We start from the raw sequence: 25821 nt of genomic DNA, 5'->3' as shown, positions 1-25821 counted from the left end.
TGTGTATTAAGTGCTGGGTCTCAGATTAAGGAAAGAGAAATAAATTAACACAAAGCTCTGCCACAGAGTGCCAGAAAAATCTGAGCAGCACAGGAAAATGCTGCATCTTCTGAATGTACGGCAATGAAGATTCAGGCAGAATACAAACCTTATTGTTACTGAAACAAGCGCAGAATTAATTTATTTCTCTCCTATCTGTAGCCACTGCAGGCCCCTGTATTCCTTAGAAAGGCAGGCTTGCAATGTTCCAGAGTCCTCTACCTCTGTAAAAGGGAATGTGGTCAACAACCCAGTTCTCCTAAAGTGGCCTCTCGAATCAATTCCTCAATAGCCAGGATCTATACAACAAAGTCGTGCAAAGAAATCAATCCCAACAGGTAGAAAAGAATATTAAGGACCCAGACTGGCTCAAGGGGAAGAAATGTGAAGGACTCACGCTAGAGTTTTGTGGTAGTCTATGATGTTTGTCACTCCGAGAAATTTCTGGACTGTTTCCATCACTTTGGCTGGTTCTGTGCGTAGCAGCTTGCCATCCAGAACAAGAATCTGAAAGGAAAACGAGCCCTGTAAATTCAGCTCCTTGAGTTCAACTCTGTTTCAAAGCACAAAGCAAATCCACTCCAAAGTACAGAGCCTCAGAGCAACCAGAAGAGGTTTGTCCCCCAAGCACTGGTAAGGGAAGCAAAGTGGAAGACTGGAGTGACCTAGCTTCTCTCTTCGTTGGAGACTGATGGAAGCTGTGCATGGGTAACATGCAAATACATGTTATTGATTACTATTTCTGTTCTACTCCTTTCCAAGGGCACAGGGCAGGTAACCCAGCCAGAAGGGTGGGGTGTAAATAAAGTAGTAGTAGTAGTAGTAGTAGTAGTAGTAGTAGTAGTAGTAATCATAAGTAGGCACACATATTTTGCACATCTGCACACAGAAATATTAAAGACTTGCACATTTTTGCTCAACCCTGGCTGCTGAATGCCAAAAGGGAAATAATTTAACAGGGAAATTATAAATGCAATATAAATATAATAGTAGTATAAAATATGCCAGTGTTCCTAGCAGTCCCAGGTTGATTTGAAGACCTAGGCCTCACATTCCATAGAGCGAGAGCCAGTTACTGCAATATAACAGGCAGCAACAATATGTCAATAGTGATGTGATTGGTGGTTTCCAGCACCAAACATTAGGGAGCTTGAGAGGAGAAGTGTTAGGTGGTTAACACCCTAATGCACTCAAAACAGGAAGAGTCGATATCCTGCCTTTGGGCCTATGGCCCATTCCTAAATATATTTACACAAAAGCAAACCCATCTGGCCTAAACCCAACACTGATTTCAACAGCCTTAAGCCTGCTTCTAAATCTGCATTGCCTTGGAGTTTGGCGAGGCTTACTTTCAGTGTAAATGTGCATAAGATTGCTATGAAGAGGGTGAGCACGGAATCACCACTTTTTCTCCCAGCACATTAAGTCTGCACAAGAACGGAAAAGAGCTTTCAAATGCAGACCACAGCACAGGCTTTTCCACAGAAGCGTCTCTGTGGCTCATTTGCATGGCTTTTTCTTTGACATGAAATCTTTAATGACTACAACATTGCCTTGAGGGGGCCTGGAGGACCTTCCTCACAGTCAAGAGCAGCATACTCATAACTATAAGCATATGCTTATGCGCACATATATAAGTTGCCAACAAGATGCAAACTTAAACTAGCCAGTATACAAAATCCCAAGTCTGCCATTTCTTTTCTTCTTCTTAAGTGCTTGGCATACCAAGCCAAAGAGGTCTTCTCATTTTATCATCTGCAGAAGGATTTTTGGACGGGTTCTCAACACATTCCTGTTAAATGGATTTCTTTTTATTGTCCAAGGAAATGCATGGAGGGGATTTGAGGGCAGTCAACTAGAATTTCCTACACACCCTCTTACATTTTTAATGGAGTAAGTATAATGGGCCAGATCAGCACAGGAAGTGCTTCTGCATAACTTCCATCTTTTGCTCTTTTACGATCAGCAGAGCAACCTGGGTGGGGGCCATGTGATAACTCTTTCCTTCCCCCATTATCAGCTGACCTCAGAGGGAGGAAGGACTGGTGCAGGATGGAGCCACATATCTGAGTTCAACTGGCTCCTCATTACAGTTTTTTAACCAGGACAGCATGGAAGTCAGCCTGTGCCACAGAGCCTGCAAATCAGTAATCACGCAGTTCAAAGTTGGAGTTAACTCTTTATTAGCAAAAACATGATCTCCACAGACTTGGCTGAGTGTCAGGACTAATGAGCACAGCAGCTAATTCCCGATGGTCTTGCTCCAGTCCCTGCCTCCCCACAGCCATCTAAGTCCCCTCTTTTCCAGGGCTTTCCCCAAGCATTCGGAGACTGTGTCTGCATGCAGCCTGTCACTGCTCCACCCGTTTCAGCCCTCTTTTGGTTCTGGGAGAGGGGCAGGGAGAGGGGAGTTTGTCGTAGCAGAAGGGGGAGAGGGGAGACACCAGTCTGATTTATCTCTGCCTCTTGGCCTCCCTCCTCCCACTCACCTGCTTCAGCTTCTGCCCAGTTGAGTTCTCTCTTGACTTCTCTCTGCCACAGACTGTCCTAGCTCACTGAACCCTGTTACCCCTACACCTCCTCTTCCCAGTCTTCTCCCCCTCTGCCCACTCATTGTTCTCCCACCACCGCTCCCTGGGCTCTGAGCTTTCTTCCCTCGGTGGTTCCACAGCTGGTTTCTCCCACCAATCCCTTGCATCCAAACACTCCACGACAGTTTATGCAGAAGTGGTTTCTGAAACACTCCAGTTTCATACATTCTTGTCATGAAAGCCAAGGAGAATCCCTATGTGTTACAGCAACCACAGTCACTATATTTTGATAATATAGAGATTTAGAGTCTTTCCTACCTGGTTAGCATGGAAATTATTCAACCACCGTTCAATGTGGGTAGCATACCAGCCTGGTACTAGGCAACGATTCTGCAACGTCCGGAGCTTCTGAGAGGCCTCAAGCCCAGCTGTGATCACCTCGTGAAAGGTATACTTCAGGGCAACTGGGTCATCATGTGCTCGCTGATGCTTTTGTTTTTTAAGTGGACAGCATTTTAGTTTTACCAAAAGAAAAAAAAAGAAAAAAAGCCACAGAGGCTCTAGTCAGAACACCTCATTTCAAATAAGAAATCCTTTAACAGCCCCGTCACACTCCAGTGCCAATGCAAGCAGACGAATAAGCAGTGCTAGGGTAAGAGAAGATATCATACTCTCCATAAGGGGGCTTCTTGCAAGGGGAATCTTTAAGACACAAGAGCGTATCTGTGATCCAATATTGCCTGTAGGGTGCAGTAGATGAAGAAGACAAGGAAAACTGAGTACTGGGTGCAGTTACTGTAACTTCTTAATTTGTCTCTGAAATGAGAAGCACTAATCTTCACAATGTTGATGGACACAACAAAATTTTGGGGTTATTGGGAAGAGCACCTGTGGTCTAAAGTCCCTTCCAGGTGATCTGTTTATTAAACATTTATCTTGATTTGTTTGTGGGGAGATAAGACAATGTTGCACCAAGCAAGTGTTATCCAGTGCATCTCCCAAACACTTTCCTTACCCCAAAAATGTCAAAGGGATGGGGAGCGGGATCATTGTACTACAGCTTGAAATCAACTTTATTTGTTCAACCTGGATGTTCTGGTATGTGATGGAATCCAACCCCAAAATAGCAAAAGTCCAGCACTCTACCTAGTATATGAGTTACTCCCAAAAAATAAATTTCAGTGAGGACTGAAAAAATCTACAAACAGATATAAATTAAAATAACTCTAATAATTCACCTGAACTTCCCATACAAATCTGCCATTGGTAATTTTATGAAGTTGTTTTAAAATGCTGTTTTGGATGTGGCAACCAGATACACACACTTTAAGAGTGCATCCATGGGCATCTATATGCAGGACAACTTGTGTGCACAAGTTTCATTAAAAAAAGCCCCTAATGTCAACAATCTAAATCAATGCAAAACACTGTTCTGTCCTGAATAGGATACGGCAGATATTTTTCCTGCCAGTTAGAAATTTATGTACAACTTAACTCCAGCCCAACTATTCAATACCTTAGCCAAACTCAAAAATATAGGACAGAGGGGAGGAGACAGAGCAGCTTACCTGGTACCAAGAGTAGGCCCGATCTGCTGGATTAATGAGGATGGTGATTATTTTAGCCTTCGAAAGCAGTGCAGCTGCCCGCCTGGGTGCTACCTCTGAGTCAAAGTAATTGGCACTCTTCTCAAAGTAGAAGTCAGAAGTGGTGTTGGAAGGGATGGGGAAAAACTCCATATACCTTTAAAAAAAATGTCAGTGGCAGAAAGGGAGTGATAGATGGCATTTGATGAAGGCAGGACAGAAATGGTTTCAGCCAACTGTTCTAAAGGTAAAAGATAAAGGACCCCTGAATGCTTAAGTCCAGTCAAACGCAACTATGGGGTTGTAGCACTCATCTCGCTTTTAGACTGAGGGAGCTGGTGTTTGTCCACAGACAGCTTTCTGGGTCATGTGGCCAGCATGACTAAACTGCTTCTGGCACAATGGGACACCATGACAAGTGTTGTTTACCTTCCTACTTCCATGGTACCTATTGATCTATTTGCATTTGCTTTTGAACTGCTAGGTTGGCAGGAGTTAGGACAGAGCAACAGGAGCTCACCCCGTCGCAGGGATTTGAAGCGCCAACCTTCTGATTGGCAAGCCTGACATTGCCAACTGTTCTACAAGGTCCTTTAAAAAAAATAGAGGAAGTACTAGGACATACCAAAAGGTTCCCTGTTTTCAGAGATATTCCAGACCAAGACCAAATCTATCAAGCCAAACTAATGCACATGTGGAATCTCATCCATTTTAAAACATCTGGCTCATTACTGTTTATGTGAACAATTATTGTACAATTAGAGATGTGCTCTTCTAGATCAAAGGATTATCAGACTGAGATTTAATACATTTATAGAGAAGGCTAACACTCATTCAACTGCAGTTTTAACTACCACAGATTGCCAGGACAGGGTGGGGGTTGTCAGTTGTTGACTACCGTCCCGGTCATGCAACAGACAGCAAAGAAGAGGGGTTGCGAGGTGTGTGCAAAACACATTAGACACAGTGTACTTTTCTTTTGTGGTTTCTCACAGCGTAACCCAGCCGAATAAAACATGCTTACAGAGCAGAAATCACTGGTGCTTGCTCTGAGTGTGGAGAGTGCATCAAACATGCACACCCAGTTCTGCATTTCATGCTTACTTGGATGATCTGCAAACAAAGCAGTGTAGCTTAGCGTATTCTTGCTGCCACAAAACAATACTACTTTAAAAAACTGCCTGCTTATTCCACACATGTTAGGCATCTGTCCTTTCGGAGCCCCTGTCAGCTGATCAGACTGCCAACATGAGCCTAGGAAGCTTCCCTACACTGAGTAAGACCACTGGGACTTTGTTTTTGGGTGGGCAAACAGCAGGTGGTCAGCACCCCAGCAATCTGCTGCCTTATACCTCGCCAGCCTACAGTAGAAAGTACTGTTTATGTATGTGACGACAGCGGCAAGAATGTTATTTGCCCAGGGATGGAAAGAAGAAGGTGCCCCATCGAAAGAAGAATGGATAATGAAGATGATGGACTATGCGGAGATGGCAAGGCTGACCGGGAAGATCAGGCACCAAGAGGATAACAAATTTAATAGAGAACGGCATGACTTTATAGAATATATTAAAGAACACTGTAAAAATCTAAAAACGTTAGCAGGATCGACATAGCACTTGTAATTTAACATGACAAAGGATAAAAAGGAAGTATAATAATTTGGATAAATGCAATTAAAGGTAAAGGTACCCCTGCCCGTACGGGCCAGTCTTGCCAGACTCTAGGGTTGTGCGCTCATCTCACTCTATAGGCCAGGAGCCAGCGCTGTCCGGAGACTCTTCCGTGTCACGTGGCCAGCGTGACAAGCTGCATCTGGCGAGCCAGCGCAGCACACGGAACGCCGTTTACCTTCCCGCTGCTAGGCGGTCCCTATTTATCTACTTGCACCCGGGGTGCTTTCGAACTGCTAGGTTGGCAGGCGCTGGGACGGAACGACGGGAGCGCACCCCGCCGCGGGGATTCGAACCGCCGACCATGCGGTCGGCAAGTCCTAGGCACTGAGGTTTTACCCACAGCGCCACCCGCGTCCCTATAAATGCAATTAGATGCAGTTAAAAAAGGAAGATAGCTTTTGGAAGCCATGGAAGGGATGGGGGGGCGGAGTCCAGGGGTTCAGTGAACCCCATAAAGGTACTGATATGGATTAAGTGTGCGTGTATATATATAAAATTGTTTTTTTCTTTTTGAAAATTTGAAAATAAAAATTACACACACACACACCCTGTCATCCTATTGGTTCATTTAGCTCAGTATTGTCTACACCAGCCTTTCTCAACCTTGAGTTCCTTGATGTTGTTGGCCTACAAGTCCCATCATTCCTAGCCAGCATGGCCAGTGGCCAGGGATCATGGGTGTTGTAGTTCATGAATGTCAGGTGACCCAAGGTTGAGAAAGACTGGTCTACACAGACTGGTAGCAGCAGCTCGCCAGTTTGGAGCAGGACTCCTTCCCAGCCCTACCTGGATACTGAACCATGGATTTTGAACCTCAAATCGCCTGCATGAAAGGAGATGCTCCGCCACAGAGCTATGGACTCTCCCCAAAAGGCTTCCGCTTCCATATTGCTGATGTTGCAAGCCACCCTTGTAAGCCCAAAATGCAGCTCGCCACCCTCCCAGCACTGGGGCTGAAACCTACCAGTCAATGCCTTTGTGGTAATTATGCCCATTGAAGAACTGGATCTCCTCAAAGGTCTCCGAGCTTGGATAATTACTGCTCAGGTCAGGATGCATCCCCAGAAACAGGTAGAGAGCTGTGGTACCTTTTCACAGAAGGGGAAAGAAAACAGAGCTGAAAACTTGTTTCCCCACCAAGCATCTGCCAGATGTTTGCTCTCCAGCTTGTGTGACCTTCTTGGATCTCCAAGCACCGGCAGGTTTAATATGTTTATTCCCCAGGACGGGTGCTGCAAGTTCACCAGGTGCTCCTAAATCCTTTCCGTCTCCTATCTCTCAATACACAAATGTTGTTTCTCACACCAGAGAATAGCTAAAGACGAGACAATGGCAGGCTTGCATCCATCGCTAAGCCATGGTTAATGCAAAACAAGTTTTATTTTAAAGAAAACAAAATTCCACTAATGGGTGCAATTTGTTTGTTGTTCATAAATCACGGTTAAGCCCCTGGGGATGGGTTCACGTGATCAAATGAACCATGACTTAATAAACCACAGCTTAGCGCTGCATTTGAACCAGTTCAATATGATGTTAGAAACATAGGAAGCCTCTCAGCTCTATTGGAAGACACCGAGGATCAAACCTGGGATCTTCTGTATGTAAAACAGATGCTCTGCCACTGAGCTACAGCCATCCCCTGTCAAGGTATAGTCCTGAGCTAACTTCAGGGCATGCAATGCACTTTTACACCCAAGGAGCCCTTCAAAAATCCTGTGTTGGACAATCCTAGCTATTGCTGCATACCGAGGGGTTTCGCCTCAGCTATGAGTGGTTGAAAAGGCACTGGGGGAAAGTACTGATCTGCAGGAAGGGGAATCTTACATTAGCCTCAGATTGCAGCAAACGGTTTACAAAAAAAAAAAGTGGCATCTGCACAAAGTTTGTGAAGAAAAGCAAACAAATGATGAGACCGTCATATGATGGCTGGTCTATATGCTGTGAAGTTAAAATAAGCTGGAGCTGCAACAAAATGCTGCCCTGTGGATTGCTCTCTACTCAGGAGCCCAGCCACTCCACTCCAATCCCCCTCTCCCCCTTTTCTGTTTTGCCTTACCAGAAAGCATGCCATGGCCTCCTTGCATGCTATATACAGTGTTTCTTAAACACTTATGATTGGTCCTACTAGCTAGGGATGATGGGAGTCCAACAACAGCTGAGAAACACTGCTGTAAGACTTCAGCAAACTTTGGGATTCCTCCAAGCCTTGTAATACTGTGTGTGTGTGTGTGTGTGTGTGTGTGTGTGTGTGCGCGCGCGCGCGCGCCATGTTAGTGGCAGGTGTGTTCAAAGCACATAGCGTAGATCAATGTGCTACAGAAGCAGGAGGGACTTCTTCAACCCCCAAACTACGTTACGTGTTGGGGAACCTCCCACTGGCAGCTTACCAGTGGACAGTTAGGATGCTCACCTTTCTCCAGTGAGCAAGGTTCCTGACAGGCAAAAGTCAGGGGTCCCGTCCCCCCGCCCTTCAGTCCAACAGTCAGGCAAGCAAGAGGCATAATAATGACAATTCAAGGACACACCAGGGGAAAGAGCTCAGGGAGGGTGTGGAGCAGAGCTGGCAAAAAAAGAACAGCCTGAGCGAGAGTACCAAGGGCAAAATAGAGAGGCTGAGGTTCAGCATCCCTGGGTTAGAGCTCACCTGTCTTCTGAGGACCAATTATTAGCAGCTTGGGGAACCGGTCACAGGTCTTCTCTTTGGACCAAATGTCCTTGTGGCGTTTGTCCTCACAGGGATCCTGAAACATGGGAATGTGTTGGAGTCAAACAAGTGGGAAATTGAGGCTTGCATGCCGCAAATCAAAATAATCCATTCTTACTGGAGGGGGTCCCTCAAAAGCCAGCAATGAGTTGTGTCCATTGCAGCCAGCAGGGAAAGGATGCACTGTCTTCGCAGCAAGCATGCTAGGCCTGCTTCATACCTGGCACTCCAAGGTCACGTCTAAGTATTGTGGATTCGCATCTTACAAGCGGAAGAAAACTTTCACACAGTGCTGTGCTCACCTCTAAAGGCAGCATAATGATGGGTAAATCAAACCATGAGAAACAGATCATATCACACTTGTAGTTTTCAGATCTAGGACCAGATTGGTGTGATGTGCACTGTTTCGAGAGAGAGAGAAGAATACAGCAGCAAACAGGCACGTCGTTCGAATATTGCTGCACATGCACAACTACTATCTATTCCAAAGATATTTCGTGTTCATAATTGTTGGACCGGCTGTTGATTCAGATAGAGAGTCTCTACGGAGCTTTGGTTTCAAAAGAAACAAGCCAATCAAACAGAAAGAACACTGAGCGTGTTTACTTGAATGCCTTTAGCTAGGAAGGCCTGGAAAGGCAGCTGACCCATACCTGCCATAGAGGGTCTTTCTCCTCTGAGAATATCTGGAAATACTTCTGTGCCAGCTGCACAGGTGGCAGTGTCTGCAACTTCAAGTTAGTCCAGGAGTTGAGGAAGCGGACCAGGTGTCTAAAGGTGTATAAACCCAGGCGGTCGTTTCCATAATTGGAGAGGTGAGTCATGAAGATACTGATCTTTGGGGCGGGGGGAGGTGGGGGGGGGAGAAAGGACAGCACAGAAGACAAGGAAATTAATTGGCGTGGTTAGTCAAAACGATATTGTGCCACCTTGGCTTTCAACCCATGGTTTGTTTTGGAGAGAAACAATGTGGCTGGCATGAGCAGCCAGACCATGGTGTTCACCAGAAGCAGCAAAAGGGGGTGGGGAGAGAGATTGAACGTAAGAACACAGGAAGAACCCTACTGGATCAGGCCAAAGGCCCTTCTAGTCCTTCATCCTGTTTTCACAGATGCCTGTGGGAAGCCCACAAGCAAGACCTGTGCTCTCCCCACCTGTGATTCTCAGCAATCAGAAGCACTCACCATTTCAGCAATGTGCACCAGCGCACTGGCACTGCTTGTTCACAATAAACCATAATGTTTTAGGGCTCATACACAAATTCCACTGCTGCGTTTAGAAAGCGCAGGTCCAAGCAGTTTTCTGCCTTACCCACACTTTATAGGCACATATCCAAGCGGCTTTCCTCTTGCCCCGCTTCTTTCCAAGGGAAAGCCTGCTCTTTAGGGATAGATCGTAACAAATGGCAATCCTGGGGAAACCTGAATTGCTGTTGGCTCTGATTGAGTGCTAAAGAGCGGGTTTCCCCAGGAGGACAAGAGGAAGTGTGGAAAGTCCTTAGTGTGACATGCAAAGCAGGCCATATTGTGCCACAAAGAAAGAGGAATAGTGAAAAATTGTGCACCATTTGCACATGCATAAATTTGAGGACTTGCTTAAGCAGGACACTCTGAATTAATTGTTTGGCAACTTAAGTATCTTCTTTCCTAGTCACTGGTCAATCAACCAGAAATAAACTTCTCTCCGACCCACAGAAACAAATTCATCCACCAAATTTATTCATGGCCCAGATAACTCTGCATATGACCCAGCCTAACCCACAGACCTTCCCCACCAAACATCCTATCTCATGAGAATACAGAAATTAACAACAAGATAACTCAGCAAACGCAAAGGGAGCAAGGGTCAGTGGGAACAGAAGCAGCCCTAGAAATCTGGAGAGGAAACCAGATTTGAGGCATTTCCCCTCTCTGAACAGATAGCCTGGAAGAGATAGCAGCTTTAGTAGACTTCCAGACTACTTCAAAATGTTGGATCACATGCATTTTCTAGGATCATAAAAGGCAAAAAGACATTCATTTACATTCATTTCAAACTGCAGGCAAACTCCTAAAGCTATGCAATTTCCTCACTTCAAATCCGATGGCCCTGGATTCCTGCATCAAGACCTTCTCAAGCAATTTTATACAGCAGAGAAATTGTGTGTCTCACATAACTATAGAAATCTCCCATGCAATCTTCTAAAATCTGGGACACCATGCTTATGCACAAGCCTACTTAGCAAGTGAAGCAAGCAACGGATCTCAGCTTTTAAAGAGATGCTATGGGGCCCAGGATGTGGTTTCCACTTACCAAACAAATACAAATGCATTTCTCTGTCACTATGATTTTGGCAACATAGCTTAAAAATCCAAACTCTCTCAGCAACAGCTTCTTCTTCTTCTTTTAAATTTTATTTATCATTTTGAATTTTAAAAATTTGCACAATGACATTTTACCAAAATACAAACCGTACATAATAATAATAATTTAATATTGCATCACCAACTTCCCTTCCCCCACTTCCATGGTTCATTTATTAACCCTTTACCACTGCATATTCCAATGATTCCGTACTCTCTCTTTTTCAGTTTTATTTCAGTAAACTTCATATTGCTGAATTTATTCTAACCCTGCTAATGCTTTTTTTTGGGGGGGGGGGTAATATTTTTATTTGATTTTGCAAGTATAAAATTACAACAATACCAAATGCATTTAGAGATATTTAGAGATTACTCCGAATCTCTAGACTTTCCACCTTCCCCTCCATGGGTCCTATTGTCAACCTTTTCAAAGCCTGCTAACATTTTAATCTGTTTACAGTGATTTTTCTAATATTCTGCAAATCTTTTCCTTAAAAGTTCTTTCATCCTGGTCAGGAGCTTCTTCTCAGGCTGCTTTACCACCACCCAAACTCACCCAGAACGCACCAAGGTCTGTCACTCGGGGAGTTACCTTTTCCCCTTTTTCTCAGTGATCTTGTTGCTTTCCTTCTATTTGGTGCTTGTGGTTTTAGACTTTATTTCAAAATGCCATAGAAGAAGAAGAAGAAGAAGAAGAAGAAGAAGAAGAAGAAGAAGAAGAAGAAGAAGAAGAAGAAGTGGTTCTACACACTGCAATTAGGCCTTCTCTTGTTCATCAAAGCAGCACTTACAGGGTTAAGTAGCACGGTCAGAAAAAGCTCGCCTCCATTGATGATCTTATCCAGTTCATTGGACCCACCAGGGTATTCATTATAGAATATGGTATGTGTGAACAAGCCGCATGTTTGCCGTGGGAGAACCTGGAAAGAAGCAGAAAGAAAACATATAGCAAGTTACAGGTGTTTTTGAAAAGGAGAAAGAGAATCAGCCCGTTCCAGTGCTCCGTATAAATTCTGAGCAGATGGTGCAAGAGGTCCTCACCGTCCCTTTAGGAAACACACAGGTTGCCTGCACTTAAGTTAGTGGATCCCCCTTAAACAATATGGAGAGTTTGAGCTTATTCACGTACTGGAGAGAGGGTGAAGCAAGAAAGATGAGCGAAGGCCCTTCCTACTTACCATGATTCCATTGTGGATGAAGCCTCGTCTGAAGCGGGCTGGTTTGAGGTGAGGGTACTCTTCCGTGCTGGTGACTCGGATCCCCCACACTTGTTTCCAGGCCTCATACAATTGCACATGTACTGGGTACACCCCTGAATGATGAGGTGCCACTGCATAGCCCATATCAGTGGGGATGCCATGCTCCTAAGAGGAGAGAGAGAGAGAGAGAGAGAGAGAGAGAGAGAGAGAGAGGTCATAACTGTATTAGCAGGAGTAATCCGTGGACTTTCAATGAAAGGCTCCCACCGCAAGTGAATGGAATCCAGCCTTTAAGGGCTTTTTAAAAAGAAGATCTTATTACCTCCCCTCCCCACTGCAGTCTATATCATCCCAAAGTGGCAGAGATGTCAGCATCCTATTTTGGGGGACTGGGAAAGACGGTTCAATGTGTAAATTCTGTGAGATACAGGAGAGAGTAGCGAATGGGTCCAACAACTGTTAACACCAAGCCCCTACTCAACTTATCACACAGATGATATGGCCAACATGTGTAGCCTTAGAGCAAGTTTTGACAGCAAGGCTTTTACATGCTCCAGTGACCCTAGCACAAGACCGGGTGCTCTCCAGCAGATGCAAGGAGGATAACTGAAGAACAAAACCTGGAACATTACATTTCAGCCCTGCTTTACAGGCAACAGGCATTCCGTGTTAAGTCTGAGCAACTCTCCCATGGGGACACGGAGAAGCCTATAGTAGCACATCTTATGAAGTCACAGCTTACACAACACTAGAGAATACAGATTGCCACCCAAGAGTTATCCAGCACAGCTTTCGTGCTTCATTGTTTTAAGAAAGATCTTCTGCGAGATTTTATGGCTATGTTTAAGTTTCTCCCCTTTTCCCAGGTTCTTTTCATTTGTTCACGTAATCGCAAAGGAGCAACCTGCAAATTCTTTTTTTGTGTGTATGACGCACCAAAGGGCATCTTTGGCAAAACTCCTTAAAAAAAGGAGTAATGATTTAATCTTTTAGTTCTCTTCTCCCTCAAGTGGGCTTGTTCAAGCCGACTCTCTGCTGTGCTGAAAGAGTAACAAAGAGAAGTGAGCTGTGCATCCCACAAATGGCACTATCAAGAACTGGTTGCTTGGCAGCACCCATCTTTTGAAAAGGTCAGATAAAGAACTGTACTGAAAGGTGTTGGATGCTATCTGACACCTGGAACCAAGAGGGTGAATGAATAAATAAAAACCTATTTGCAACAGGATGAAGAACCGACTTGTAACAAAACTGTGGGGTTGGGTGTAATGAAGGAATTTTCAAGAATTCCTCAGATAAAAGAAGTTAGCACATCAACAGAAAAGTTGGGTAGAAAGGAAACAAGCAAAGTTTATGCCGTTCTTGAAAACTGGTAAAAGGTACCCCTGACCATTAGGTCCAGTCGTGGCCGACTCTGGGGTTGTGGCGCTCATCTTGCTTTACTGGCCGAGGGAGCCAGCGTACAGCTTCCGGGTCATGTGGCCAGCATGACTAAGCAGCTTCTGGCGAACCAGAACAGCGCACGGAAATGCCGTTTACCTTCCCGCCGGAGTGGTACCTATTTATCTACTTGCACTTTGACATGCTTTCAAACTGCTAGGTTGGCAGGAGCAGGGACCGAGCAATGGGAGCTCACCCCGTCGCGGGGATTTGAACCACCGACCTTCTGATCGGCAAGCCCTAGGCTCTGTGGTTTAACCCACAGCACCACCCGTGTCCCTGGAGCAAAGCAGGATTACCAGGGACACTATTTGTCCCTGTGCCAGAGAATGGTATGTGCTCAAGGTTAGAGAGGCTGAGATTCCACACTCAGCGTAACCATCGGTTTGCTCTCCTGGACATTTTCGTTTTGAATAGCTATTTGATAACAAAATCTGAAGGTGGATTTTAGGTTTAAGAAAAGAGGCTCATGGGCACTAGTTGTGAAAGACTAGCATCACAGAAGGAGTACATTTCTGTAGGAAGGGATCACAGGAACCAAGATCCCCCTTCCAGAAATAGATAGGAAAGGGTGGGATTACAGATCAGTGGTTGAAGATAAGAAGACAACAAGAGAGGAGGGGAGGAAAGCAGGCCATGCTTTCTTCCTGGAGGTCCAATTCATTATCATGCTATGAAGGGTGCAACACCTCAGACCGACAATACAGTAGGAGAAGCTGGTTCTATTAGACCCCTGGGGAGACTTGAATGTTGGGATGTTTTTACACACACCACACTCCTTGCATAAATAGTAGACAGGAGCCCAAAAAATGGTTGTTCTGTTTTCTGCAGCAGCCAACGAGACATTTTTAAGAATGCTGTGCTGATGGAACGCGTTATGGCAATGTCCTAGCAGTGCTAGGTTTTTCATTTTGCAATTGCAAACTCATCATTCTGAACAATAAACAAATGATTGACTCGTGCCTTCCTTCCCGCTTTTTGTTTTGCCCCAGCCTTCTTCTTCTGTCCCCAGAAAGCGTCTTACTTACAACTGCAAATTTCTTGTTCATGGTCATTTGGTCAGCCAGCACAGATTGGTTATGGAAGAGGTGAGGCTGCATGTGACTCCACATGTGGGGGAACCACCAAAACTCCTTCACGTACGAGAGCAGCAGGTCATCTCCTTCGTCTTCCGCGTCCGTACCTGACAGACCCAAACCACTAGTGTCACGACTAAAGACCGAAGACATGCAATGGAATGCCATTCCTCCCACAGGCTCAAACCAACCATATGCTTTGCCCGGTAGAACACGAAAACATCATTAACCACCCTGTACACAACACACAGACTGATCAAGCCTTGGACCTCCAGGGGCAAAAATAAGAAAGGGAAGGGAAGGGAAGGGAAGGGAAGGGAAGGGAAGCTTTCCTGGTGAATCTGATCCACAAAGCTATCATCACCTACCAGGCAGATCTTCTAGCCTAGCCCTCAACACAATGTGAAAGACCTGAGAGCCCAAATAAGGTAACGCACACACCCCACAAATCCTTCTTACCTGTGTGGAAGAATTTCCCTGAGTAACCCAGATTGAAGGTGAAGTTGGGGATATGGGTGCGCAGTTCATTCTGGGTGTCAAAGAGAGCCTACAGAGTGGGATGAAAAGCAACATTTAAAACCATAGCCTATTCGCTTTAGAAAGCTGGGGGAATAGAAGTTCCAGCTTCTGGAGACGCGAGGAAGAGGAAGAGAAGGAGATGCAGCATGGTGTCTTCTCACATGGCATAGGCCTTTTTTTTTTTTTTTTACATTATCCCAGCAGTGGTGGGGGAGGGAGCACAGTGAATAAGCTTCCATCCCACCAGTATAAATGCAAGGAGGCCTTAGTACCAGTTCAAAACATCAGTTTTCCTCACATGCCCTTATATATACACATTTCAGTCATTAACATGCAAGCTGCAATATCACTCTTACCAGGAAGGTGCAGCTTACATTTTCTGCCGCCTCCTAGACCTCAAAGGTCACCATCTGCTAATAACCCAGTTTTGGGACTCCCACAACACATTTGCCACCATAAGCAAGCACTTGATAGTTCACGTGAGCAAATAGTATAGTGACTAGATTAGCCTTTGTTAGAGAAATACTAGTTATTTAGAAGTGGAGGTGTCTGGAGTAGAAGTGGGGGCAAGTAAGCGTTCAGATGTTCCTCATCAGGAACAAATAAATCCTGCTTAATTACTCTTCTGGGACTTTGTTTGGAGAGCTACACTCTCTATTTTTGTTAAGAAAGCAGAGAAAAGGCAAAGGTTTAACAATAATTCTATGGGAAACAAAGCTGAGACAGACATGTGCTTAAGGGACCTAGTGATAAATCTGTTGCACATTGTGCTTTTTGCTTAAAAAAAAAAGGAAAGCGTTCAAGCCTTAAACCATCATTTCCCTAAGCCAAACAAAATAAATCGCGGTTGTTAACATCAGTCTAATTTTCTTCTTGCTCTTCGCAAAGGAATCAGTTAATGATCCCTCTCCCTAAGATATAGAAATATTAGGAATAGTGGTCATTAACTGATTCCTACACACACACATTGTTCTCACCTATTTCTGGTAATATACCGTTATGTAGTAAAAAGTTCATTTTATCCCTAGACAACAAAAGTTTGTTCCAAGTTCTGAGCTTTCTTAGTTTGTTCTTGTTTCTTTGATCTTACTAAAAATAGTTTTTGTAGCACCTTAAAGACAAACTTTCACAGCCTACAGTTCTCTTTATCAGATGTTGAAAAACAAGCGATGTTGGGCTAAGTTAAGATTTTTAATTTTAGTACTTCCCAATTTAATCGCAAGGAAATCCATCTCTACATTTTTGCACTTGTGTAACTATTCATAGCAATCCTGATTTAAAGGGCTTTCAACTAAAGCAATAATATGTTGGCTGTGAACAACAGGTTTTTAAAAAAAGAAATGGTTTCTGAGTCTATATTAAAATTCTATGAGGCTGGGACACCTGATTACGCTTCCTGCATCCCAGTCTCACACATTCTGGGAATGACAGAAGCACAAACACCACACTAGATCCAGTGTGGTAGAGGTAGAAGAACAGCAGAACAGCATTCAGGGATTCAGGGATCCAGGGCACAGCTCCTAGCATCATGTAGCTTTCAGCCCAAAGAAATGGATCCACAGAACAGCTAGCCCCACATCTCCCCCAAATCCCAACCTCAAGAGCAAAACCTGGCTGTGTGTCATTACCTTTACATCATCCACTTTCATCCGTGTGCCTTCCTTGCCAACAAAAATATCATCAATGTCCACCAAGATGTAGCGGTCCAGCGGGAGGGAAAGCCTCTTGCCAGTGAGGAAAGAAACAGCGTCGACAAAGACCAGTTTGTGCAGCCAAAAGTTGAGGTTGTTGCCAAAGAGGACTCTCTGGATGCCATCATGGAGGCCCAGATCCTGAACCACAGTGGTATGGAGTGCTGCATCAATGCTCATGTGTGGGATGGATTCTGCCGACTTGGTTTTGGCCAGGAGGATGGGTTCGTAGGTGGAATGGTTTGACTGGAAGACTGTCCAGTCCTCGCCTGGAAGGAGTCCCTTCTCTACTTCACTGGGCCGTGTGATGTACAGGAGTGGTGATTTGGGGTTGATGCTGCAGTCCTTCAGCGCAAGGTTGGAGTGGAGAAAAAGGGGGAAGCCTTTCAGCTGAGCACTCAGCAAGCTGTTCTCATTGGCCTGTAGGGAGATCACATGAACTGAATTTATACCCCATTTGTGTTGCGTGTATACAGGATGACATCATTTGCGAGGCTTTATGATTTTCCAGATAGGAGGAAGGAATTTGAGGGGTTACCTCTTTGGTTCTGCTGTGTGAAGTATTTATTTGCAAGTTGTGTCACATAAGAAAAATTTCTTGTAGCTGCCAACAATAAGGAAAAGAACAGGGGAAGCAGAGTATGAAAGCGGGTGAAGAACTAGAGCCCTATTTGTCTCAGATTTATTTATTAACAATGCTTAAGAGGCAATATAATGGCACAATGTGATTGGTGTACAGGTTAACTGAATTCCTGAAGGCACACGTGGTACTGAGTGTGTCACTTCAGGCTTGCAAGAGCAGGGGAGCAGTCTATGGAATTCAAGCGTTTCCTTGCTGCTATAAACTACTAAACATGGGTGTTCTATTGGCTCCAAGAGCTGCTCTGGTGGTTAAGAACATAAGTTAAGGCTGGTGCACCATTCAGTCCAGCATCCCCATCCTCACAGTGGCCAATCAGAAGATGCTTTTGGGGAGCCTGCAAACAGGACCCAAACAGGACCCAACAGCACTCTGTCCTCCTGTGGCTTCCAGCAACTGGTATTCAGAAACATACTGCCTCCAAGAGCGGAGGTAGAACATAGGCTACATGTGGCCACTAACCCTGAGAGCTTATTCTTCATGAATTTGTCTAATCTTCATTTAAGGCCATTCATTTTTGAAATCTCCACTCATACCAACGAAGATGTAAGAGGAGGAAAGTGAGGGGGGCGGGCCTAAGCCAGAGAGGGTTGGAAGGTGGTATACACAGCTGCTAGAAAACTTTGCTTAAATGTGATGGGTGTGGATGGTTCACAAGGGAAGCCCCACAGGATTATAGTGGAACCTCGTTTTCGAGCGTCTCGGAAGCCAAACGTTTCAGTTTTCAAACGCTGAAAACCCAGAAGTAATTGCTTCAGTTTTCGAACACGCCTCAGAAGTCAAACAGCTTCTGAGGTGCGTTTCTCAATTTTCTCAATGGGATTTGCCGACCGCCCTTTGAGCCTCGGTTGTCGAACGTTTCGGAAGTCGAACAGTCTTCCAGAACGGATTATGTTCGACAACAGAGGTTGTAGATTGGAGGGAGGAAACTCTGACTAGGATGAAGAGGCTGCCGCTTGGGGAAGGGCGCGGAGGTGAGGAGATCAGATACAGCCTTTTTATATACAAACCAAGCCAAGCTGAATTCTGTGGCTTAGAGAGCCTCTCTGGACCAGAGTGCCTCTCTGAAACAGCTGCAAAGAAATGGTTAGGTCAGCAGGCTTTGCGGTTGGGCTCTTATATTTTGGTTGTAGTCTTATATTTAGGCTATATGTTTTGGTACTGTGATGGGCTCTTCCCGTCATATATTCTGGACCCTTCTGCTTCTCTCATTTATGTCAATAGAAAGGAAAGCCACTGTTTTATTATTGCAACGTGCATGTTGTGTGGTCTGTGTACTTTCCACCAATAAAGTTCACTGAAATACACACAGAATATACTTTGTGCAATGAACTAAGGATTTTTCAAGGACAGGCTTTATCCAACTGTATGTCTGGAAAGGGATCAACATGCAGTGTAGCCATACTACTTAACACCCAATCAAATTATCTTTCAAAGATATAACTATGTAAGTGGACAGAAAGCCAGAGGGTTAGGAAGCAAGGGAGGGAGGGAGACTGACTCTTCTTTGCCACTCTGAAAATTTAAACCAATTTAATATAGTGGGTTCAAGCCAAGGAAGCAAGAGAAATCAGAATGGAAGAGAAAACAGACTGCTGTGCAAAAAATGTCTGTCAAAAGCAGCAGGACGTCTCTTGGTCTCAGGATAAAGCCTCATTTACACGCTTCATTTCTGCCCTCGATTCTTAACCTTCTTGGCTTACCCATTCAAGCATGGAAAAATGCAATAGACCTGTGGCAAATGCCATACGGGTTGTGTTAGCCTGCATCCCCTCCTACTTGACTTCTTGGAAACCAAATTCAAGAATCACTACGGGAAGCAGGGTAGGGTGGCCTTGTCAAGTCATAATGCTAGGCAGGGACGGCCGGATGGCCCCCAAATCCCTGTTACAATCTGTTCTCTTCACACATTAACCAGTTCCCAAGAGGACCATTACTGTTATCTTTTTTACTGTCACCAGCAGAACTAAAGGCGCTGCAGCCTCATCTCAAAAGGCGCAGATTTGTAAATCCGCTCTTGGCATCAGTTAAAATACACAGCCCTTTTACTTATCAGGCTCGATGCTGGCAAGACATCAAGCCATTCAATAGCGAGTAGTGACTGTGAGAAGGTGTCCAAGAAAGGCTGACATTTTGCAAGCTGAAGCTCTTCCAGAGCACTACTGTTCACGCATGAGCCAGCATCTGGCAGATACGGATGCCTTCAGAAAGCACCTGTGCCACTGTAATATGGGTAATATTGCTTAAGGGTCTAGGCAATCTATCGCATCAGCGATAGCCAACAGTAATGAATTTCAGAGAAGCATGCTATCAAGCCAAGCCCTCAAAGCTGCATTCACTCTCAGCACTGTTGTACCACTAACTGCAGAAGGAATGAGATGGAAGAATGTTCCCTCAGGAAGACCTGTGTACATACCATACATTTTAAGAACTTTCCCCACCAAAGTATCTTGGGACCTATAGTTTGGTAAGGGTGCTGGGAAATGCAGCTCTGTGAGAAGTAAACTACAGTTCCCAATATTCTTGGGGGAGAGTACTTTAAATGTACAGTGTGTACACAGTATTGGGTCCAAGGAAAAACGGGGAGGAAACTGAAGTGCTTTTTTTTTTAAAGAGTAAAGCAGACTTCTGTCCTGAGAAGTACACAACTAAGGATCTACTTTACAGCCTTCTCCACCAGCTAAGGACTATCTCATTGTTAAAATTATTTTTATTTAGGACTGGTTCAGCAGCACACACAGGTCCTGCTTACCAAACGCAATGTGTTCCCCGAAAATCGTTCGTTTGGCGAGCATTCACATAACGAGTCCACGATTTAGGTGGATTCCCAAGGGAACATTTCTCATCTGGGATTTTTCCAATCTTTCTCCCCACTTATGGTTTCCTATTGAAATGGCTGCAGCCAACCAGCAAAAGAGAGAGAAAGGAGAAACTGATTTCTCCAGTCTCTCCTGCTCCCTGATTTGTCCGATTTCTCCTGCTCTCTGATGTGTCTGCCCGAAAATGGCTGCCACCAACCAGCAAAGCACAAACAAGCAAGGAAGGAAGGAAGTGGGCAAACTCCAGCTGTTTGGGTATCTGAATCTGTAGTGTATATAGAAAAGTATGGGCATAATTACATACAAATATAATTATGCATTCCTCCCACCACATACATGGAAGAACCTAATACAGCAATCTGAAAACCAAGTGCGGGAGTGTTCACAGTTACACGTGTTTGATTATAACATTATAATGCAAGCTTCTGGCCTTCCCCCTTAGGTCTTGGACCCGAGTCCAAGGTTTATGTCACTCTTTGAAGCTCTTCATCCATCCTCTTTAAAACAGACTGGATTTACACTGCAACAAAATAAGGTGGCATTGGAGCAGCAAAATCTGAGGGCATAACTAGTGCAATATTTGGCGGGCGGGGAGAGATGCTAGGCCACCCTTGTGACTCTTGTGTTGATTTTCTATTTGTAGGGAGTTTAATAAAGACGATCCTAACCTTGCTGTAGGACTAGGCCATGTGTTCATGCAGAGAGATTGATCTGTGCTCCATAGTTGGACTAACCTTGTCCCCATGAAATGAGCTGGTCAGTGGTGTTGGTCTGGGGGAGAGGTTTTGATGCTTTTATTGCTGTAAACTGCTTTGATTTTTTTTTTTTTATGATATAGCAGCATACACATATTTTTTTAAAAAAATAAATAAGATTCCTATGAAAATTAGCATCAAAAAATTTCAGCTCATGTAATTGTAACTACAGTGCAACTACTCATTCTACATGTCTATTTTATACAGACAACCCATTTCACTTATGTGTGCAAATGGTGTCAATATGAAACACCATTGAAAAAGCCTGCAAACACCCTATTCCATCCCACCCTGCCCCAGTCCACCCCTTGTCAAAACATTTTTGTGACATTTCAGGTCACTTCTGGGTTTGGCACAGCGTGTGCGCGCGTGATTGTACATATATTGAACACGTGTAAATGGAGGGGTTGCCTATAGTTCATTTTCATCTTTTAATTTTCATCTGTTGCTATAATTGTTCCCTGTTTTATATACATTATAAAATGAAACAATAATAAAACACTTTACCCCCCCCCCCCAAAAAAAACGTGTTTTTTAAGCTTGCGTCGGAAAATGTGATTTAATTCAGTATGTTTATTTTACTTGTATTAAATAAACACAGCTACATTCTTTGAAACTGCCCAGGTCTGCCTAATACTCTACTTGCCATTGGCATCCATTCAAGGACCGTATATGAAACTGGTTTCCCCCCCCACAGAAAAATAAAGCACTTGAAAAAATTCCTGCAGGAAATTCGCACCCCATCACCGGAGGTGGCCTGATTCTTCCCCACCTGCTCCCACAAAAGCCTTGCCCAAACCAAAGCCAATACCTTGAAGAAGCCAATGATTCCTACACCGTACTCAACACAGTACTTGTCCAAGAGCTCGCGGTTCCAGGCGTCCAGGTTCACATACTTCAGGATGTTCTCGTAGATGATCAGTGCAAAGCGCCCTCGGTCCTTGTCCGTCAGTGTGGGCATGTCCCCCTTCCCTGGAGCAATCTCCGTCAGGTATTTGAAGCGACTGGACTCCAAGATGGCCACTATCTCCTGGCCCAACTGGGAGTAGAGACTTTCCACAAACACAAGGACCAAAGGGTCTGTGCGAGAAGAATCCACCACTTTGATGGGCTTCAGCGGAAGCAGGCGAGAAGGGGCGACCTTCGGTTCATCACAGTCCGGGCTTGGGATGTCCCCCGAGGGCTCCAGTCCCCTCTTCCACCCATATAAATAATAGGCCGAGACAAAAACGCTGAGTAGGCAGAAGGCAAACAGCAAGAACAGCACCACCTGAGGAGACACCTGCCGGAAGCTCCTCCGAATCCTTACCAAAGTCATCCTTGCTTTGATAGAGTGTGTTCAGGTTCCTTCCCCACCCCACCCCACCCAGCCCCCCTCCCTCCCTCCAGATCTTGATGTAGGAAAGGACAATTTCCCTAAGAGGCAGCGTGTGTGTGTACACAATCGCCCCTGTGGAAGTCCGTTATCCCTCCTGGTCTTTTTTCATGTCACCATGGCAAATCCATTCAGAGTTCCTTTCTGAGGCAGAAAAACCAAGAGCTTCGCATCATCACTGACGCATCATCAGGACGGAAATTGGGCAGTCTTGGGGTTCCGGAACATCTCTCAACAGGTGGAGACGCATGGCGAATCCTTGGGCGTGTACCAGAAGCGTTGTTCTGCGTTTAAAAGAAAAAGGGCAAACAAGGTATTAGCAAATTCCCTCTGGGAAGAACATAGTCTCACAACCTGGAAGATCCCAAACTCAAGCCGCCTCCCAAACACAGCATATTCCCACAGAGAAACCTTTCTTTATGGACCCCTCAGTGGTCCATGCCTTTGATGAAAGAAGTTGCCACAGCTGAAGTTGGCCTGGACCGATAAAAGGGTAAGGAAATAAACTTTGCACGCGTTCAGGCGCTATGCCACTTATCCAAGGGAGTGCACTTGTTTTTATCTCCAGGCATGACAAGAGTTGGATTGTGTCAAATTGATTATTGTGAGCAGCAGCCTTCTCCCTGCCTGCACCCCTATATGAATCCTACCTCCCTTTTAACTAAAACTATTTTTAGGGGAGGGGGGTGTCTCTAGGCTTCTAGGGATTTTCTATCTCACAGAAGCCTTTTGGAAGAAAAAGCTAAGGAAATTCAAGATAGGTGTTTTGCATGTGTGGTGTTTAAATGCAAATGTAGCTTGCTGGGTCCTCCCGGGGCCTTTAGTCTGCATAAGGCAGATAGTGCATTACAGGCCAGCTTCAGCCCTCAAGCTCAGCTTTCATTATTAGGCTAGATATGTAGGTCTACAGCCCCTCCTCCCACAAGCTCATTCTTGGTGTACCAGTCAAAGGGCCAGCTGCCATACAATCCAGAGGCCTAAACACCCAGTGGGCACAGGGAGAGCCCGCAGTTTGCTTTCCCAGCGTAGTTGTTCACCCCCACATAGCTTTGAGGAAGCCGCCACGCACTCTGCACCTGCTTCAGCTTAGTGTCAATCACTTGCCAACACACCACAAGAAGCCTTTAATACTTAATAGTTCAACAGTGCAGAGAACCGTAAGAATACTGCTGTTTCTTTGTACACTTAAGAAAAGCCAGAGCGGGGGCCCGTTGCCCAGCTTTAACCCACAAAAAAACAAAAAAAAGTGAAACAATTCTGATTTTGCTCACAGAGTTTGGAACAGCCATTCCAAGGCCAGCACCCAGGGAAAGACCACAGATTCAAGGCACGTTTCACCTGCAACTCCTAAACACCTACAAGATGTCCTGCTGTTAAGAAACAGCCTCAACAATCCACACAGAGGCAAAACTTCCCATTTGATTCTTTTCCAGATTTACTTTTTCCTCTAAAAAGAGCAAACCCAGCCACCTACTTCTATATAACCAATTTGCAGTATGGGGCAAGGAAGTTTTGTATCTTATAAGATATATGGTAATGGTTTGGGGTAGGCTGGGTTTTTTTTTAAGGCCAGTGAAATATTTAGCACTCAGGACACATCTGAAGCTGACACTTGCATTGGGAGAAGGAAATATCCCACATTGGCAGCAGTGGGGATACAATTGCCAGCATCGGAGGAGGGACTTTCCACAGCGAAAAAATGATTAAAATCTCCCTCCGCGCTTGTTGCAGTCTGGACAACCTCAGTTTAGAGTAGCTATTACAATTTGCATTGTTAAATGATCCTTGTGGTCCCTTCCAATTCTACAATTCTACGAAAACCTCCAGTTAAATGGCACATTCAACGGGTCAGATTTCATTTGGCCCCCAGGGTTCTACAACACGCTTATGCTACTCCCCTTAAAAGTCATCTGTGCATAAGCACCTGAAACTTTCAAAGATGCACATCCACAGTCAATGTTCAGGTGCAAGTCAGAGCCAAGCATCTGGCAAAGCTTCCAATACCTGATCCAGGCATGTTTAGACTTGCGCCGACAATTCAATACCATTTTTCTTCAGCTTCCCTACTTACAAAAGGGTTAGTAGAAACAAACAAAACAAAACAAAAAAGTGACGAGGATTCCTTATTCTTTCAGCTAACGTTCACAAGTGAGACGGCCGATAAGTCATGGGGATACACACTCCTCCAAATCCTAGGACCCTTTTTGTTGTGTTGTGCAACAGATCTTCCTATACACACACACACACACACACACACACACACACACACACTCAGCCTCTACAGTATCATTATATGTTAACAACTCCTTTGCAGAACAGCAATACTCATGGTCCACCAATATGGTTGCCACCAACTACCAGAAACGTTCAGTTCCATCAACCAGAAGAAAAAAGTTCCTGCGCACCCTCCTGAAGCAGAAACCTTCTTTTTAAAGTTTTCAGGAGCACAAGGAAGCAGAGTGGCTCTTTGGAAAATGGTGCCCAGCACATTGGGATGCACCCCCATCAATGCTGCAGGTATGAAAGAAAGGGTTTTTACACACACCGCTCCTCATCACCACTGCCCCCTGAGCACAGCAGGTTCAAAAAGGGGTGCATCTGCCTGTCCCTGTACAGCAAAGACAGCTCTACCAGACACCATGGCTGGCCACCAAAACCCAAACATGTGGCCTCCTGAAGCCACCTTTCAAGGGCATCAAGTGTTCAAGTGCATCCCGGAAAAACAACTCTAACATGCAACACAAGCGGTGCTCAAGCTGCGGGTGTTTGACACAACAGCAAAGAGGAAACTCTTGTCTAAACATCATGAGGGTAAGCCTTCCACTCCACCGAGGGAAAGAGCATGGTGAGCTGTAAACAGCCACGCAGCGCAGGAAGAGAGCAAGGGCCATCTGTCTGTTCCGAAGACAAAACAGCCTGAAACGCAGTGACCTTTGGATGAGTGATTCAGATACTGACCTTTGCTATTCCACTCAAGTTCTCCTATCGTTTGAAACCCAGCCTCCTAGTTTTCTATGTAACAGGCTTAACGGCGAGGCACATGTACAATAAGCAGTCCAGTAAGTATCGCACAAATGTTTAACATCTGCAAAATCTGGAAACACAGAGCCTGCACGTCCTGGTTTAGTTGCTGTGTTTAGTTACACTGATCTCTTGTTACTTGCCAGCCTCTCCTCCCAATTGTTCTTCTGCTCTCCTCCTTTTAAGCCCAGCTCTGCTGTGTTTGAAGAGTTGCCCAGGGACAGCTGGAAGGTCACCACCGGCAGCACCCTCTGGACTGAAGTGGAGTAGCAGCCAATGGCCTGCTGCCTTGGACTTTCGCACCTTAGCAGGTGGAGCAAAGCTATTAATAGACTCCAGCATGAATCAACCAGCAATCCAGGGGAGGCTTTTCTAAAGGCCACCACAGAGAACCACCTAGCTCTCGGGTGCCCT

At 45.0% G+C, this 25821-nt stretch overlaps 1 protein-coding gene across 3 annotated transcripts in view; it reads right to left on the bottom strand.

Annotated features, from left to right (window-relative positions):
• Positions 1–25821, bottom strand: part of NDST1 (N-deacetylase and N-sulfotransferase 1) — a 76807-nt gene that overhangs the window by 4450 nt on the left and 46536 nt on the right. Inside the window, exons 1-12 of one of the 3 annotated variants that reach the window (XM_028718284.2) lie at positions 21823–22384; positions 16735–17217; positions 15047–15134; positions 14540–14694; positions 12054–12239; positions 11667–11795; positions 9187–9369; positions 8474–8570; positions 6794–6917; positions 4139–4313; positions 2889–3059; positions 437–546 (exon numbers count right to left, since the gene is read on the bottom strand). In XM_028718284.2, the coding sequence (XP_028574117.2) occupies positions 437–546; positions 2889–3059; positions 4139–4313; positions 6794–6917; positions 8474–8570; positions 9187–9369; positions 11667–11795; positions 12054–12239; positions 14540–14694; positions 15047–15134; positions 16735–17217; positions 21823–22329 (2408 nt within the window). In that variant the 5' untranslated portion in view covers positions 22330–22384. Of the gene's footprint in view, positions 1–436; positions 547–2888; positions 3060–3086; positions 3387–4138; positions 4314–6793; positions 6918–8473; positions 8571–9186; positions 9370–11666; positions 11796–12053; positions 12240–14539; positions 14695–15046; positions 15135–16734; positions 17218–21822; positions 22671–25821 lie in introns of those variants that run through there. The other 2 variants (XM_028718285.2, XM_077924617.1) reach the window with 2 other exon arrangements.

The sequence above is a fragment of the Podarcis muralis genome, chromosome 2 (assembly GCF_964188315.1).
Source record: "Podarcis muralis chromosome 2, rPodMur119.hap1.1, whole genome shotgun sequence".
In the NCBI taxonomy this organism is placed as follows: Eukaryota; Metazoa; Chordata; class Lepidosauria; order Squamata; family Lacertidae; genus Podarcis; species Podarcis muralis.
Note: the sequence above shows the minus strand (reverse complement) of the source record. Positions and strands in the feature narration are given on the sequence as shown.